The sequence below is a fragment of the Stegodyphus dumicola genome, chromosome X2 (assembly GCF_044657685.1).
Source record: "Stegodyphus dumicola isolate Sdum_Otavi_A_Nest chromosome X2, ASM4465768v1".
NCBI lineage: Eukaryota > Metazoa > Arthropoda > Arachnida > Araneae > Eresidae > Stegodyphus > Stegodyphus dumicola.
In genome coordinates this window covers 99,730,783-99,746,885 of record NC_140781.1, presented here as the reverse complement: position 1 = coordinate 99,746,885, position 16,103 = coordinate 99,730,783, and the positions used below count along the sequence as shown (strand labels likewise).

General features: G+C 31.6%; 1 protein-coding gene across 9 annotated transcripts in view; it reads left to right on the top strand.

Annotated features, from left to right (window-relative positions):
• The first annotated feature begins 499 nt into the window (after positions 1–499).
• Positions 500–16,103, top strand: part of LOC118188616 (adiponectin receptor protein-like) — a 52,368-nt gene continuing 36,764 nt past the window's right edge. The window contains exons 1-5 of one of the 9 annotated variants that reach the window (XM_085810156.1): positions 540–826; positions 1,634–1,683; positions 10,452–10,527; positions 10,670–10,875; positions 15,289–15,444. In XM_085810156.1, the coding sequence (XP_085666282.1) occupies positions 10,699–10,875; positions 15,289–15,444 (333 nt within the window). In that variant the 5' untranslated portion in view covers positions 540–826; positions 1,634–1,683; positions 10,452–10,527; positions 10,670–10,698. Of the gene's footprint in view, positions 827–1,633; positions 1,684–10,451; positions 10,528–10,669; positions 10,876–15,288; positions 15,445–16,103 lie in introns of all 9 variants that reach the window. The other 8 variants (XM_085810150.1, XM_085810153.1, XM_085810157.1 and 5 more) reach the window with 8 other exon arrangements.

Sequence of the window (16,103 nt, the reverse complement as noted above, 5' to 3'; positions counted from 1 at the left end):
TAGGCTAATGCTGTTCGCAAATAAATTTGTTGTGGTTTCAAACATCATCTTGTGTCTGGTTCACTTGAATTTTGTTGAGCAAAACTGAGATTCCAGATACGTAGTTAAATGTTCTGCCTTCTGTTTCTGTGCAGTTGATTCTGATCGTTTAAGGGCGGAATGGTTCCATACCTTTTCCTGAGGTTTACCATTTTGAGTAAGGGACTCGAGTGGCTGGCATGCGGGGTAACTGCTGCAGTGGCTTTTCTTCATTTAAAAATCTCAACTTCAATTAAAGGGTTTGTTTCCCAGGGAAAGACAGCATTAAAATAAAATTTCCGTGATCAAAATTAAATAATGCCTGCTGAAATAGTCGTTCAGTTAATTAAGGAAGTACCGTGCGCTGTGGCTAGAAATACAATTTATCTAAAAAATTTAAGCTTTGTGTATTTTAATTTCAACTCTGCATATAGCTCAGGAAATCGCTGAGAACGAAAAGAAACTTGGGATAATTCGTCTGCTAGCATTACAGTTAAATCTGATTGACTTGACTACTCGATAAGGTCGTCTGACCTATAAGCGAACAGTCCTGTCGTGTACGCACATCGCAAGGGTTTTGGTTGCAAGGCTGTTAATGAGATTGATGTACTAGTACATTTTTATGTATTAGAAGATACATATTTTATTATTCATAGCTCTGTAAACATAGTTTAAAAACTTATATGTTACATACCCTGTGTGCAGCGTAAAGAATTTCCTACATAAATGTTAAATAGCATGAAAGTATTTTGTGACATGTATTCAGTGTTTTGATATACCGGCGTAGCATGAACTTGCAAATCTACTAGTAAGCGTATTCTATAAATATTTCCGTTTAATGGTTGTTAAACTGCTTGAACGTATTTCTATTCTATAAGCATATTTCTGGTGCAAAGCAAATGGGTAACATCCAGCTCCTGTGATTTTATGTTACTACCATAATAAGTATTATAAATTTTATTTGACCGTTAAAATTAGATTTTTTAATTATTGCAAGATTTTAATAGCTAGGGAAATACATGTATCTTGTTTGTGTATATATATTTTATTAGTTTCACCTTTTTTAAATCCGTGTTTCATGTGATGTGCTATACTGAATGTGATCATTTATTTATTTCAGTTTTGTATTACTTGTATGTATAATGACTTTAAAATATGATAAGCGTAGTGTGAATTGTATGCATATTGAACTGTTTTTAATATTTTAATCCTTCAGTTTTCCGTAACTCAATTCTTTGTATGAATGACATTTATATGCATGATATTGTATTTAGATGGATTTAGATTAACGGAAAAATTTACAAAGTTGCAGTTGAATGATAATTTTTTTAATAATATTTCTGCCTGGGAACATGCTTGAAAAAGATATTCTTTAAATGCTATTATGACTGGCATGCTGAATTTTTAACTTTATAATATATAGATTTTTATTTTTTGTAGAGTATCTATGTGTTTGCCGTTATTGTCTAGTTTCTTCCATTTCAATTATAAATTTAAATCACTTAATTTCAATATAAAATCTGTAAGGAATGCTAAATCACCGAGTCAAGTTTTATCATTTAAATTTAAACATTCTTGATCTTACACTTTGAGAATTTTTCTTCTTATATTTCAGTTAATAAGTCATGAAATCGTTGCAGAAATTTACTTAGGCATCTTACATAGGTACGTAATAACAATTCTTACTGCCTTCCATCAAGTTGTAATTGCTGCTTGAGGGAACTTCCTTAAAGGAATTAAGAATTTTGAACACTGTGTCCATTATCTTGTGTATATTTCATCTTTTATTGGCTATTGTTTATTAATAAATTATGCAGTGATAGCTAAAAAAACTAGGAATTCATCGTCATTTTCATATTTTTAAAGCTATAAATTCCCTTTTGTCGCCTATCGTAGCTCCTGCTCCAACTGTTGTTAATGAAACTAATTTTAAAAGTTGTAATTTTAAATTAGTAAGGACATTTTTTAAAGAGTTGAATGTATCTGCACCTCTAGTCTTGTCTTTCAAAGAAATCGTACCTAAAAATTTGGTTAATCTTTCGATTATGGTAACTTGGCGATTTTTTGGAAAAAATTTGGCGACCAACCCTCCTACAGAAACCTTCTAGTTTTTGTTTGGACACCATTTTGTTTTCACGAAGTAAAGGCTTTTTTTTTACTTAAAATTTTTTTCCAACAATCCATAAAAGTTCTAGCATAAGCCAAATTACGCTTATGATAGAACTTTCATGGAACAAAAATGCTTAATCATGACGAAGATTAGGTGTGAAATTGGGAGAAAGTGCAGAATAGCAAATTGCTTGCCGTGTTGTTAAGAATTGCACATACACGGTATCCATGTACATGTCGACCTATTTTCACTTAAAATAAAATCCCAGAATTGCACAAAAGTGGCATTGCGCACACTCTTGACTTTATCCATGTACACTGCTAAAGTCCTAGCTAGTAACCTTTATCGCCTTACCAAAATGTCGCCAAACTACCTGTTACCATATTTCAAAGATTAGCCAAAAATTCTTCTTTAGTTGTATAATGTTTAAAAAATCTATGAATAAATATAAACAATTTTGTTGTACCACTTATATCTGTTAATTGTAAAAATATATTTATGGGTTTCCCTTGGCGATTTTTAGCAGTACATGGACACCGAGTTTGTGCAATTCTTCGACTTGTTATTTTGGCTTGGAAAAATCTCTGCTACACAAAGCCGAAATATCAAGTAAAAGAATTGCACAAACTCAGTATCCATGTACACATCGACCTATTTTAACTGAAAAAACATCAGAGAATTGCACAAACTCGGCACTGCACATTGACTTAACTTTGTCCATGTACACATCGATCTAGTTTCTCTTAAAAATCGAAGAAGCACCCAGTTCTACATTAGAGCCAAACAAAAAATATATAATCTCTAATAAACTGCATTTTAAATCAAGCAATGAAATAACATAAAAAAGCACTACACGCTAATATTGCATTCATGCACTGCACAAAGGAAACATCCACTTACCAGATTTAGAAATTTTTGTGTCTTCAGTCTGTGGCACACAAAATTCCTTTACAGCATCAAAACGCTTTCTTCAAACCATGTTCATTTGATACTTGTTTGTTAGGCTGATCGCGCTCTTGCCAACACATTGATTATCCCTGGGTAGGGCAAACCTCGCATGAAGAACTTTGGTTGGCAAACTCTATGAGTAATGGAATTTAGTTATAAATTACGCCCATGCCTCTAAGAATTGTACAGAATGTACATAGTAGGTGAACGTACTAAATAACTTGAACCAGAAATCCTGTATTTGTAAGTGGCGGAGTCATATCAAAGAGGAGGCCGTATACTCGGGTTGGAAAATATGATTTAAAAATAATTTAAAAGTTTCAATTATGTGAATTGTGACTTATTACCCATTGTAATGATCAGGAAAATATAGGTAATGCAGGGAGACAGAAAGGATAGAAGTGTGGTATTTTCACAGAAATGTCTAAAAGAAAGTTGGTTAACATTAAGGTAACCCTTGTATTATCGTGAAGTTGTTTCGTTTATTGCCAAGTTTTTGTATCATTTACGGTAACCTGAGTAGTTGAATGTTATGGAAACCCTATTCTGACGTAATCGTTTGCATTATTCTGGGAAATTTTGAATCATGGGATGTTTTGCAAGGGCTTTTGTGGTGTGTGTTGCTGAGGAAGTACATTGCTTGTTTTATTGTTTAGACGATACAATGGCTGAATGTTGTAGGATTAATCTGAAGTTTCTGTACGATTTGGAATGAAAAGGAAACGTGCATTAATTGAGATAATTAATTGTGTAAATGAAAGTTTACTTAGTAGCCATAGTCCGGAACTACATAGTATAATTTTTACTCATATTTTTGTGAATTTCTGCGTCGACGGCGATAATCAGATTGTATTTCAGATAATTTTAGGAAGTTTTTTGGATGCTCTTAATGAATTTTGTGTGTGACAGACTGAAGATGGAAGAATTTTAGTGCTAATACCTTCAATTATAAATTTATTAAATATATTGCCAATGAAACTATTTTATGTATGTAAGATCATGGGTAAAAGTATATTATAGGGTACCCCTTGGCGAAACTTGGTGGTACATGGATATCGAGTTTGTGCAATTCTTTGACTTACTATTTTGGCTTGCATAACGGCAATTTTTGCCCAGAAATTGTCACTACACAAAGCCAAAATAACGAGTCAAAGAATTGCACAAACTTGGTATCCATGTACATATTGACATATTTTCACTTAAAAATATCCCAGAATTGCACAAAAATGGTGTTCCACACTCCCTTGATTTTATCCATGTACACGTCGACTTATTTTCAGTTGAAAAAATCCGGCTGATCTTTGGAATATGGTAACAGGTAGTTTGGCGACATTTTGGTAAGATGATAAAGGTTACTAGCTAGGACTTTAGCAGTGTACATTGATAAAGTCAAGAGTGTGCGCAATGCCATTTTTGTGCAATTCTGGAATATTTTTTTAAATGAAAATAAGTCGACGTGTACATGGATACCGTGTATGGGCAATTCTTAAAAACGCGGCAAGCAGTGTGCGATTTTGCTCTTTTTCCCAATTTCGCACCTAATCTTCATCATGATTAAGCACTTTGTTCCATAAAAGTTCTAGCATAAGCGTAATTCGGCTAGCAGATTGTTGGAAAAAAAAAGTGCCCTTACTTCGTGAAAACAAAATTGCGTCCAAACAAAAACTAGCAGGTTGCTGTAGCAGGGTTGGTCGCCAAATTTTCAAGAAAAAATCGCCAAGTTACCATAATCCAAAGATTAACCAAAAATCCAAGAATTGTGCAAACTTGCATTACGCACTCCCTTCACTTTGTCCATGTACGCATCGATATATTTTCACAGTTAATCTTTGGATTATGGTAACTTGGCGATTTTTTGGTGAAAATTTGGCGATCAACCCTGCTACAGCAACCTGCTAGTTTTTGTTTGGACGCCATTTTGTTTTCACGAAGTAAAGGCATGGTTTTATTTTATTTATTTTTTTTCTTACTCAACATTTTTTTTCCAACAATCTGCTACCCGAATTACGCTTATGCTACAACTTTAATGGAACAAAAGTGCTTAATCATGACGAAGATTAGGTGCGAAATTGGGAGAAAGTGCAGAATAGCCTACTGCTTGCCACGTTTTTAAGAATTGGACATACACGGTATCATCTATGTACACGTCGACTTATTTTCACTTAAAAAAACATCCCAGAATTGCACAAAAATGGCATTGGGCACACTCTTGACTTTATCCATGTACACTGCTAAAGTCCTAGCTAGTAACCTTTATCGCCTTACCAAAATGTCGCCAAACTACCTCTTACCATATTCCAAAGATTAGCCATTTTCACTTAAAAAGTGAAAGGAGCACCCAGTTCTGCAATACAGGCAAGCAAAAAATACATAATTTCAATAAACTACATTTTAAACCAAACAATAAAATAACAGGAAAAACATGTTATACATTTAAAGCACTACAAAAAGCAAAAATCCACTTACCCTATTTAGCAGTTTTTTCGTCTTTGGTCTGTGACACAGAAAATTCCTTAACAGCATCCAAAAACTTCCTAAAATTATCTGAACTCGAATCCGTATATTGGCGTTGCCACATCTGAACCTTTCTTCCTACAAACCCATTCAAATCCATCTAAACGGTTTTTAAGTTTGACTAGATGCATATACTTTCTACGAGTATATACAGGACACTTATAATGGCTACTAAGCAAACCTTCATTCACCACACCAATCAATTAACATTTTTTTCCCCTTTCGTTCCAAATCGTACAGAAACTTCAAATTAATCTTACTACATTCAGCCATTCTACAGTCTACACAATAAAACCAACACTCACCACAAATGCGCTTACAAAGCATTCCATGATTCAAAATTTCGGTTAATCTTCAGATTATGGTAACTTGGCGATTTTTTGACGAAAATTTGCCGACTAACCCTGCTACAGCAACCTGCGAATTTTTTTTCTTTTTGGACGCCATTTTGTTTTCACGAAGTAAAGGCATTTTTTTTTTTTTTACTCAACATTTTTTTTCCAACAATCTGCTAGCCGAATTACGCTTATGCTAGAACTTTTATGGAACAAAAGTGCTTAATCATGACGAAGATTAGGTGCGAAATTGGGAGAAAGTGCAGAATCGCCCACTGCTTGCCGTGTTGTTAAGAATTGCACATACACGGTATCCATGTACACGTCGACCTATTTTCACTTAAAAAAAATCCCAGAATTGCACAAAAATGGCATTGCGCACACTCTTGACTTTATTCATGTACACTGCTAAAGTCCTAGCAAGTAACCTTTATCGCCTTACCAAAATGTCACCAAACTACCTGTTACCATATTCCAAAGATTAGCCGAAATTTCCCAGAATAATGCACCCAATTAGGTCACAATAGGGTTTCCATAGCATCCAACTACTCAGGCTACCATAAATGAAACAACAACTTGGCGATAAATCAAGGAACAACTTCACCATGGTATCTTAACCTTTTCATGACGGCACACCTTTGTTTAAGACGCTCGTGCGGGACGAAAGAGAATCGAAGGCAGTCACCATACAGAACGGAGGTTTTGCATCGCTAAGCCTAATTTTATAACAAAAATCAGAAAAACAGAAGTTTTGATTCTAGCATTGTAATTTTTGGTATCATTTTAGGTTATTACTCTAGCTCTTATATATGTTAAAATTAGCCCTTAAAACACTTTTTTTTTTTACATGAAAATATACTTAAAAAATTGCTTATAATCTAAAATAATTTTCGGAAGCGCTATTTAAATTATTCCAAAGTTTTAATTGATAAAATCCATCAATAAAGTTTAAAATTAATAAAACAAACACAATAAAGACTATTTACAGTAAGAAGTAAAAAAATTTAAAATGAAAACGAGCGTGACACACTTCTGACACAATCACTTGTGATGCACGTTAGTCTATTAATAAATGCATGTGAACTATTCGTAAGCGTTTAGCAATGTTCGATTTTCTGCAGTGCTCTAAAGAGAAGTGAATGTATGTAAAATAATTTTGGAATGCTGTAAATGCAAGGATGACATAAATAGGCCATATATGCATTACCGTCACATATGCTAAAATTTGAGTTAGAGATAATCAAGGCTGTATTTATGAATAGGCTACACAAGCTTAGGGCCCCCACTTTCTGTGCAGCCCCCTCCCAAATTAAAATGTAGTATTAAAATATATTATAACAGAACTTATAAAGGGCTCCATATCTCAAATAGCTTGGGTCCTTATAAAGTCTAAATCTGGCTCTGGCAGATAATACAACGATATATGTTGTTATGTTTCTTTTTCTTAGATTTGTCCCCTCCTAGATATATTGATGGTATTTAGAAGTATGTAAATAATGTGCAGTACAAAGTCTGAAATCCGGACTCGTCAGGACTTTGCGATTCCGGATTTGGGATTTTTCCGAATATTAGACCATCAGTTTAAATCTAGTAAGATGGCATGTAGAAATTATAAAATTAATAATATGAAATTGTGATTTATGAAATAATGAGTATTTATGATCGAAATGGTATCAAAATTTACAAAAAAAGTTTAATATTTATTTGTTTACCTTATTAAACATTTCTTTCAATATAAGTTGCTCAAGTTGCTTCGTTTTTTGTGTTAATACTTTCTTTTTAATTTTGTAGACAGACATAATCTCTTGTTTAGTTACATTGTTGAAGTCCTGTAACTGCTGTGTCAAGAATTCCGACTAACTTGTCATTCGAAAGTTTTTCATTTTCATTTTCTTCACTATCACCATCAATATTTCACTTCGCCATCACATTCTTCACTATCGGCAGCGGTATTTTCTGGATTTAGAACCATAATACAGATTTTGCCATTCATTCATTGATTGATTGATGATTGAGAAGCATTGCTATCACAATGAAAAACTTCTTTTGTAAGATCTTCATTGATTACCACTTCATATTTCTTTTCAAAATCCGTAAATTGGAAAATTCCAGCTTTGTTTTGCGATATCCAAAAACCTTTAAAATTTGCAGCTATCATCATCAAATTTAGCTATCATTCACTATACAGTCAAAAGTCGTTAATTCGGACACCCATAATCCGGAATGAGCTGTAATCCGGACCTCAAAGCTACAAACTTTCTGCGCGTGCGTCACGTTGACGCGTGCGCGTAAGACCTTTACAGCTGCAAATATGCGTGTGTGCATAATATGTTTACGCATGTGCGTTTAATGTATAAAGGACAGTATAAGCTAAGCTAAAATTATCTAATTCAGTTAATGTTGCAGATTGCGTTGTTCCTTAATCTTCAAATTGGATCCGGCTTATTATTTTTTGCAGACTGTTAGAGCAATTTTATAAAAGTAAGCTTGAACTTTCAATTATGCCAAATAGAATTTCCGATATATATTTACTAATATGTAAAGGATCTACAAAGCGAAAGTATGTTTTGAAGTCCATTAAACAAAAAGGGGAACTGCTGCAAAAAATGGATAAAGGCATATCCTTCGTTTCTCTAACCATTCCGAAATCTGTTTATCAATTTCACGCTGCTCTGCGGCGGAGGGGGGGGAAACGCCGCAGTGCATCAGCAATATCCTTATCTTCAGGTCAGACGTTTTTATTTTATTTGGCCTATAATTCCTTACTAAATGTAGTATTTCATCTCGATGTACTCCATCTTTGATATGATTTAAATCAAATTCCTCATCATTATAATTCGCTTCCGATAGTGAAGAAAGTGACACAGAGGTTATTGAAAACGAAAAAATTTCGATTGACAAATTAGTCGGTATTCTCGACACAGCAGTTATAGGACTTGAACAGCAGAACTTTGTAACTGAAGAAGAATTATGTCTGTTTATAGAATTAAAGAGAAAGTATTATCACATAAAACGAAGCAACTTCAACAACTTACATTGAAAGAAATGTTTAATAAAGTAAGCAAATAAATATTAAGCTTTTTTTTTTTTGTAAATTTTGATAATTTTTAGATCATAATTGTTCTTTATTTCATAAATTATGGTTTCATATTTTTAATTTTATAATTTCTGCATGCCATCTTACCAGATTTAAACTGATGATCTATAATCAGGAAAAATCGATATTCCGGAATCGCCGAAGTCCCGATGAGTCCGGATTAACTACTTTTGACTATACATATTTGACTCTGCATCATAAGCTTGGCGACTAATGACAAGTTACTCTTAAATTTTATCTTGCTTCTATCGCGCACTGAGACAATTATGCCTGAATCATATTAGTTTAGTTATTTATTATGCTTATGTCTATTTCTTCCACATGCTTAAGGCTTATCAGAGTTCTGAATAAATAAATTCCCACATATACTTAAGCCTTATTGAGGGCCGGTGCTAGATATCTTACCACCTGATGCAGTCTCTGTGGGTCCTAAATTCTGCGACCCGGTGCGTCCATACGAGCCCTGGCGCTACTTCTGGGTTTATGTGAATAACAAATCAGTTATTCTTAATTCAAATAGCTGCAAATGTAATCTTTGTGTCTATGCGTATCATCAACAAAATCTATTTTTAGAATATGGAAAGAAATTTTTGGTAAATTTTTCTTCGTCAACGTTGTTTAGCGCATTTAACTTAAATCTGTAATCATCACCAAGCGTAATGTCAACATAAAAGGTTACCATACTCCTTTATTATTCAATTACATAAAAAAATTGTTTAGGCATCGCTACATGCAAGTTGTCATGTTTTGCTAAACATGCACTGATAAAAGGAAAGTATAATAAATAATGATTTGCCAGGTTGTTATCAGATCAATGATGTATCTACGTGGAATGTTTTGGTTTGAAATGTATGCCAAAGCAGATATGCAGCAACAGAGCCAAATTATTGATCAACCAGATTTATGCTAAAATGATTGTTTCTTCAATAACAAAGAATTTTATTTAGTGTCAAAGTGAAATTAAGAATCGGTACTCTCCACAGTTTTTATTATGCACAGAGGGGGGGGGGGGAATTAAATGTGCATGCGTAAAGCCTACGAGAAAAAACGTTAGTGGTGGTTTTGAGGTCTGTATTTTAGAACATTTCGGATAATGGACGTCCGGATTTCGGACTTTGTACTGTATAAATAAAATGTGGAGATGTATGTGTTTATGTATGCATGCACATATGTATCTGTGTGTGTATACACATATATATGCATGTACAATACATACATATGTGCATACATACATACACTTCTGAATTCCAGCCTTGGTAACAGAAGAGTACCGAATAAAGGCTAATCAAAATGATTGGGATAAATTTAGTCCTAAATTTTCTTCTGTCATTTAAGTTTCATATTGTACTGCTTTCAATATTTTACAAATCTGTATTTCACCATTTATGTCAAACTACTTCGTTTGAAGATTAATCGTAATTTCTTTTAGAGGTGTGTTTCATTTCTAAACTACATTTGACATCGCAAAAAAGCAGTTCCTTAAAGTTTTCTTAAGAGTGAGAAAAGTTTGTATTCTTAATTTGTAAAGGTCATGTAATTTATTGATTGTAATGAATGTGCTTTGGTAATTTGTTTCATTAGATCATGCAACAAAAAAAATTAGGCTCAGTTGTAATTTTTTTCTTTCTTTATTCTTTTCCCATATAGGAGTATTATTGTTTCATGATAGGAAGGATATGGATTTGAGTGATATTTTTAGTCCTAACACACTGTGCCGTGAACGCCAGTTCACATCTGATCCGGGGAATCTAGATTTACCTGCTCCTCATATTTTTCTGGATGACACTAGTATTGGGGATGCTCATTTTGATCTCCCTTGTTCACCAGGAGATCCTGTTTTTAATGAAAGTGAGGTAAATAATCATATTATAACTTCTGGTAGTTAAAATATTTGTCATCATTTTTGCAGTTTTTAAGTAATTAAATTTATATTGCATTAAAATTATTGTTGTCTGCATATCTTTTTTTAAAATGCAAAAATTTAGACTCATGAATATTTAAGTTTATTGTTTTGAATAATTTCCTGTAGATTAATAGTTTATTAAATTTTGAATTAAAAAATGTTTTAAATTATATTAAGTTTTTTTGCAAGTCCATAATACACATTTTATGGTTTGCTAATGTAAAAATTTAGTTTGGCATAAAAAATTATAATTTTTTTTGTAAAGTAACCACTTTATTTATTAATTTGTGCTTTTTTTAATGAATTAATATATGAAGTGCATGAAAATTGAAATTTTTTTTTAATGTATCAAAAAACTGGAAATTTCAGATGGAGTAAAATATCTTTAAAAGAATTGATATGTTGTTTTAAAGCTGCAGAAATGTAGAACTAAGTCTAAATAAAATTCTGCTATCCTTTTTATTTTTCTTTTCTGCATGTAAATTTTATTAATATCTGCTCTGTTATGTTGATCGATATGTCTTTAATTCAGTTAATTGGATATGGTAGAATTTGCAGTTCTTAAGATTTTACTGTTTTGATTTAAATTGTTTTGTTTTTGTTTAATAAAGATAAATTTATATTATTACCTCTTCAAATGCAAAAACAACTGTAAATTTTCACAGGTAGTAAATTTCAAGCTAGCCTACACACCCAACATTGAATGGTCACAATATTAGTAATTCCTAATATTTTATAATAGAAATTCAAGTTTTTGATGTTAATTGCTGAATAGATCAATTAGGTAGTTGTTTGTTAAAAATAATTTGATATTATTGCACTCAGAGTCTTTTGAGTCATATTTGTTCTATTGTAAAGGGCATACAATTTAGTAGTTTGCCTCTTATTGATCACTGCAGGGCCATACAAGAGACTTGAGAGCTCCAGGACAACATATGATAGTGGGACCTCCTGCCTTTATTGTTTCTTCTAACTTTAACCACTCTTTCTTTCTGGATTTTGCTGATTATTTTCTTAATAATTAAAATAGCTTTATACACTTTAATTGAATGAAAATTTTTTTAATAATTTTTCGTTTATTTTGGTTTTTGTTTCATTGATGCATCCTGTTATATGTTATTTTTCATTCCTGTTTAATCTTGCTAAAAGAATATGATATTTGAAGCTATGTAATGCCACACAGAGCATAATGTGAAACATAAACAATGTATTTTAAGTAAAATGTTTACTAGCAAATTATTCAGTGTACTTTATTTTTACACTTGGATTACAAAAATCTTTGTTTTCTAATTGTTAAGGAAGCAAACTTGTTAATTATTTTATAAAGGTCTGTTTTTTGGGATGTATTATTCTTAGTTGAGAGTGAAGCTAAAATAGTGACCATTTCCTGTCTCACACTGCTTCACAAATGGTTTTTTATTATTATTATTAATTTTAGTTTAGAGAATAATCGTTCAGTCTTGCATACAATTTCATGATGTATGCACAGCATGCATCATGAAAACTCAAAAATGAACTTTATTATCAACAATTTTGCTAATCTTCTGATGCTATTAATTTTTCCAAGCTCCTGTTTAAATGACAGGATAGCAGCTCTGCTTTAAATGACACTATTCACAAAAGCAGATTCGACCGGTAGCAAAAACCGTTTCTTCCAACAAGTCCTATTCACATGACGAACAAGCATTAACTGCTTCTCGGAATTGGAAGTAGAACTTAGTAGAATGTTCCTACCTCTCTGAAGCAGGGCAAATGGGGAGATTTCCCATACTGCAATGTGCAGTTTACTTAATTTTAGAAAACAACATGGCTGACTTGCAACTGACTGCTGCTGACTTGTGAGCGAAACAATCGCGTTAATAGATATTTGGGAATGCGATGTCATCCAAAAAAATTAGATGGAACAGTATGAAATATGGAAATTTGTTAACAAGTACAGACAAGGTTATCTGATGCTAGATATTCAAGAAATACCTTTCAAATTAAAACTAAAGACGTGCATATCGGCTTCAACGCATCAAGGAGACTCTATACCTTTTGAATGATTTTTTTTTATTTAAGAACTTTCATGTATTTTTATGAGTATTATTAAATTTTTTTATAAGGCAAAATGATTTTAAGCTGAAAAAAATATTTGCCAGTATTTATTCTTTTTAAATTTAAATTTTGGGAAGAAAAGTTTAACAATTAAAGTATCTTTCTGCTCCTACAATTTTCAATGTTTTTCCCCAAAATTTTCGTATTGTATTTATTAGGATGTTCTTAATAACTTTAAGGATTAATTTTGAGATTAATGAATTAGTTTCTGAGAAAAAGTAAAAACACATTTTTATATAAAAACTTTGAAACAAATATAATCTCAATCACAGTTTCACTTCAAATAATTTTCTTTTTCCAAACCCATCCTTGTTTTTGTAAAGTCTATAATTTTAAATAAGCGGTAAAAATATTAAGTGAAAGTATTTATGGAAAAAAAAAATGCAAACTGAGAAAACGCAGTTTAACGAATGTAAATTGTCTAAATGGTCATTAAATCATTTCAAATTCCTTAAAAATTGTATTACGGAATTTCAATACATAAATATATATATACATATACAAAATAAAACCTAGTGCTATTCAGTTGGTTAATATAAACATAAATTACAAGCTTTTCTCTAAAATCTTTGTAAAACATGTTCACATGAATTAATTATAATATATTTTCTAAAACATTTATAATCAATATTAAAACATTTATGATTAATATTAATAATATTAATTTGTCATTTTATTCATTTTTTCAAAACGCAAAGTTTGAAATTTTAACAGCCACAAAACATTTTATTTAAAATTGTTCAGCAGCATACATGATTTCTTTTCTTCTCTGAACTAACTGATCTTGTACATATATTGCATTTTAAATTTATTTAGGTGTATTTTAATTAATTAGAGCTAAACTTCAATGGCATTCTATAGCAATAGTTAAGCTGATTTTTCATTTTCGGACTTGAGTATTTTACTGCAGCATGTGGGCAAACGTTAGAAATCTGCCAATCCAATTCACATTTGTGACATCCTTGCTTGTAGTGGCTTACAGGTTAAGGGATGGAAATAGAAGTGCTGCTGACATATCTTATGGAACTTTTATATAAGATAAACTGCTTAATCAAGGATCTTTATTTGCTTTGATAAAAAATTTGGGTTGAATTACTTGATAAGTATCAAATATATTGTAATGATGATGAAGCTGGATGCATAAAATATCTATCAGTGGATAAAACAAAGTGGCCCTAAAGTAAAATGCTTGATATTTTAATTTCAGATTTTGTGTAATTCATCACAATGCAATTTGAACTGTTTGTGAAGCAGTGTAATTTCTGAAGTAGGTTCAGCAAGAGAAAAACTTTCTGAACATACTTCTTCTCCAAGGCTAAAAGATCTGTGAGGAGATAGACATTGGAGATTGTACGTTCTTCAAATTTTCTTCACATTTTAGTTATTTTAAGCAAAGCTCTGTCCTTTCATTTATATGGTAACAGGTCTACAGTTTCAGGTTGCTGATAATAGATGTGCGGTTTTTAAACAGTGTTTAGGAAATTTAAAATCTCGCATTGTGTAACTAAGAGTAGAACAAAGTCGAATGTGTCCAGTTTTTCCCCTTTGGTTTTATCACTTTATTCCATTCCTTGCTTTTTGGGCAATCCAAATTATGTGTTGGCACATTTCATCACCTCACTCAACTTATGCTATTAAAGCACATCCACTCTGTTACATTGTTTTCAGTTTTTCTCAGAGGAAAATACTATGACTAAAATAGCAATATACATTTTGGACTGTTTGAAAAACTGGTAAATTTTCATGTTTCCTTCAGTAGTAGGTTTTAAAAAAAAATTTAGATTATGGGCCACTCAATGTACAAAGTAAGCATGTGGGAGTTTTTCTATCATACATTGTCTCACTCCATTGCATACCCTCACTCAAAACAGCTACATCATCATATCCTTCCCTATGACATTTTGTTCAATCCAAACCTTTCTCAAGTAGTGTTTTCATAACTTCAAGGTCCTTTAATGAATTATTTCCTTCTAAAAAATTCATAAATTTTTATTTCATCAGTTTTTTTTTCCTTTTTCATAGTTTAGTATTTTCACATATTTGTTAAGTTTGCTAAGTGTTAAAGTATTAAAGTACACTTTTTAATCAAATTAAAATTTATTTTATTTGTCAGAATAGAGGCAGCTGAAACTTTAATTGTGAAAGGAAAAAGTAACTACTACTTTCTTCAGAAAATATAAATATCTGAGTTTGGTATAAGTATGAATAATTTTTTTTTCTTAGATTTTTTTTAAATGCAAATCATTTTATAATTTACTCTTTTTAGTTGTCAGCTGATGATGATGATTTAAACATAGATATTGTTGACATGTCTTTACCTTCCCGAGCTGCTGAACAGGCTGAGCATTTAGTTCGAAAAGTATTGGAAGAAGCTGAGCAAGCAGAACATCTAGTGAGAAAAGTCTGGGAAGAAGCTTGGAAAGTAAGAGGATTCTATGTTGTAAAGTTTGTTACAGAAGATGCATTTAAATAATGACCAGTTCGTATATGCAGTAAAAGTATGCATTTAACATGTAACAGAAATAATAAAACTAGCTATTATCAATTACAATTATAAAACTGAGTTGAGAAACAGTTAATACAATACCTAATAAGCATGAATGATAACCTTGATACTTTGCATGAAAGCAATGTTTAGCCTGCCTTTCCATATATATTTACAATTCATCATTTTGTCATAACATTGTGAACATTGTGCAATAACATTGCCATAACATTTAACTCCAGTGAACTAGTTCAAGTGTAGAAATCCTACTGCTAGATCTTCATTCAATTTGTGATTATTTGTGCATTGTGATAAAAATCATAAAATAATCTTCTAAGTATGCATTTTAAACTTTTTATTATATAAGTTATTTTTGTAAATCATCTGCTTATTTGAAAGTTAAATCTATTCCATTTATTTTGGAATAAAATAGCTAAAAGCTTCATTACGTGCATGGATAACAAGCATCATTCATGTTATTTTCTTTATCCCCATAACCCTTAATTTCATTTTTTAGAACCTGTCAAAATTAATATTCTGATCAGAGTTTTTAAAAATTTCACTGGAATTCCTTTTATTCCTCTTTCTTTATTTAT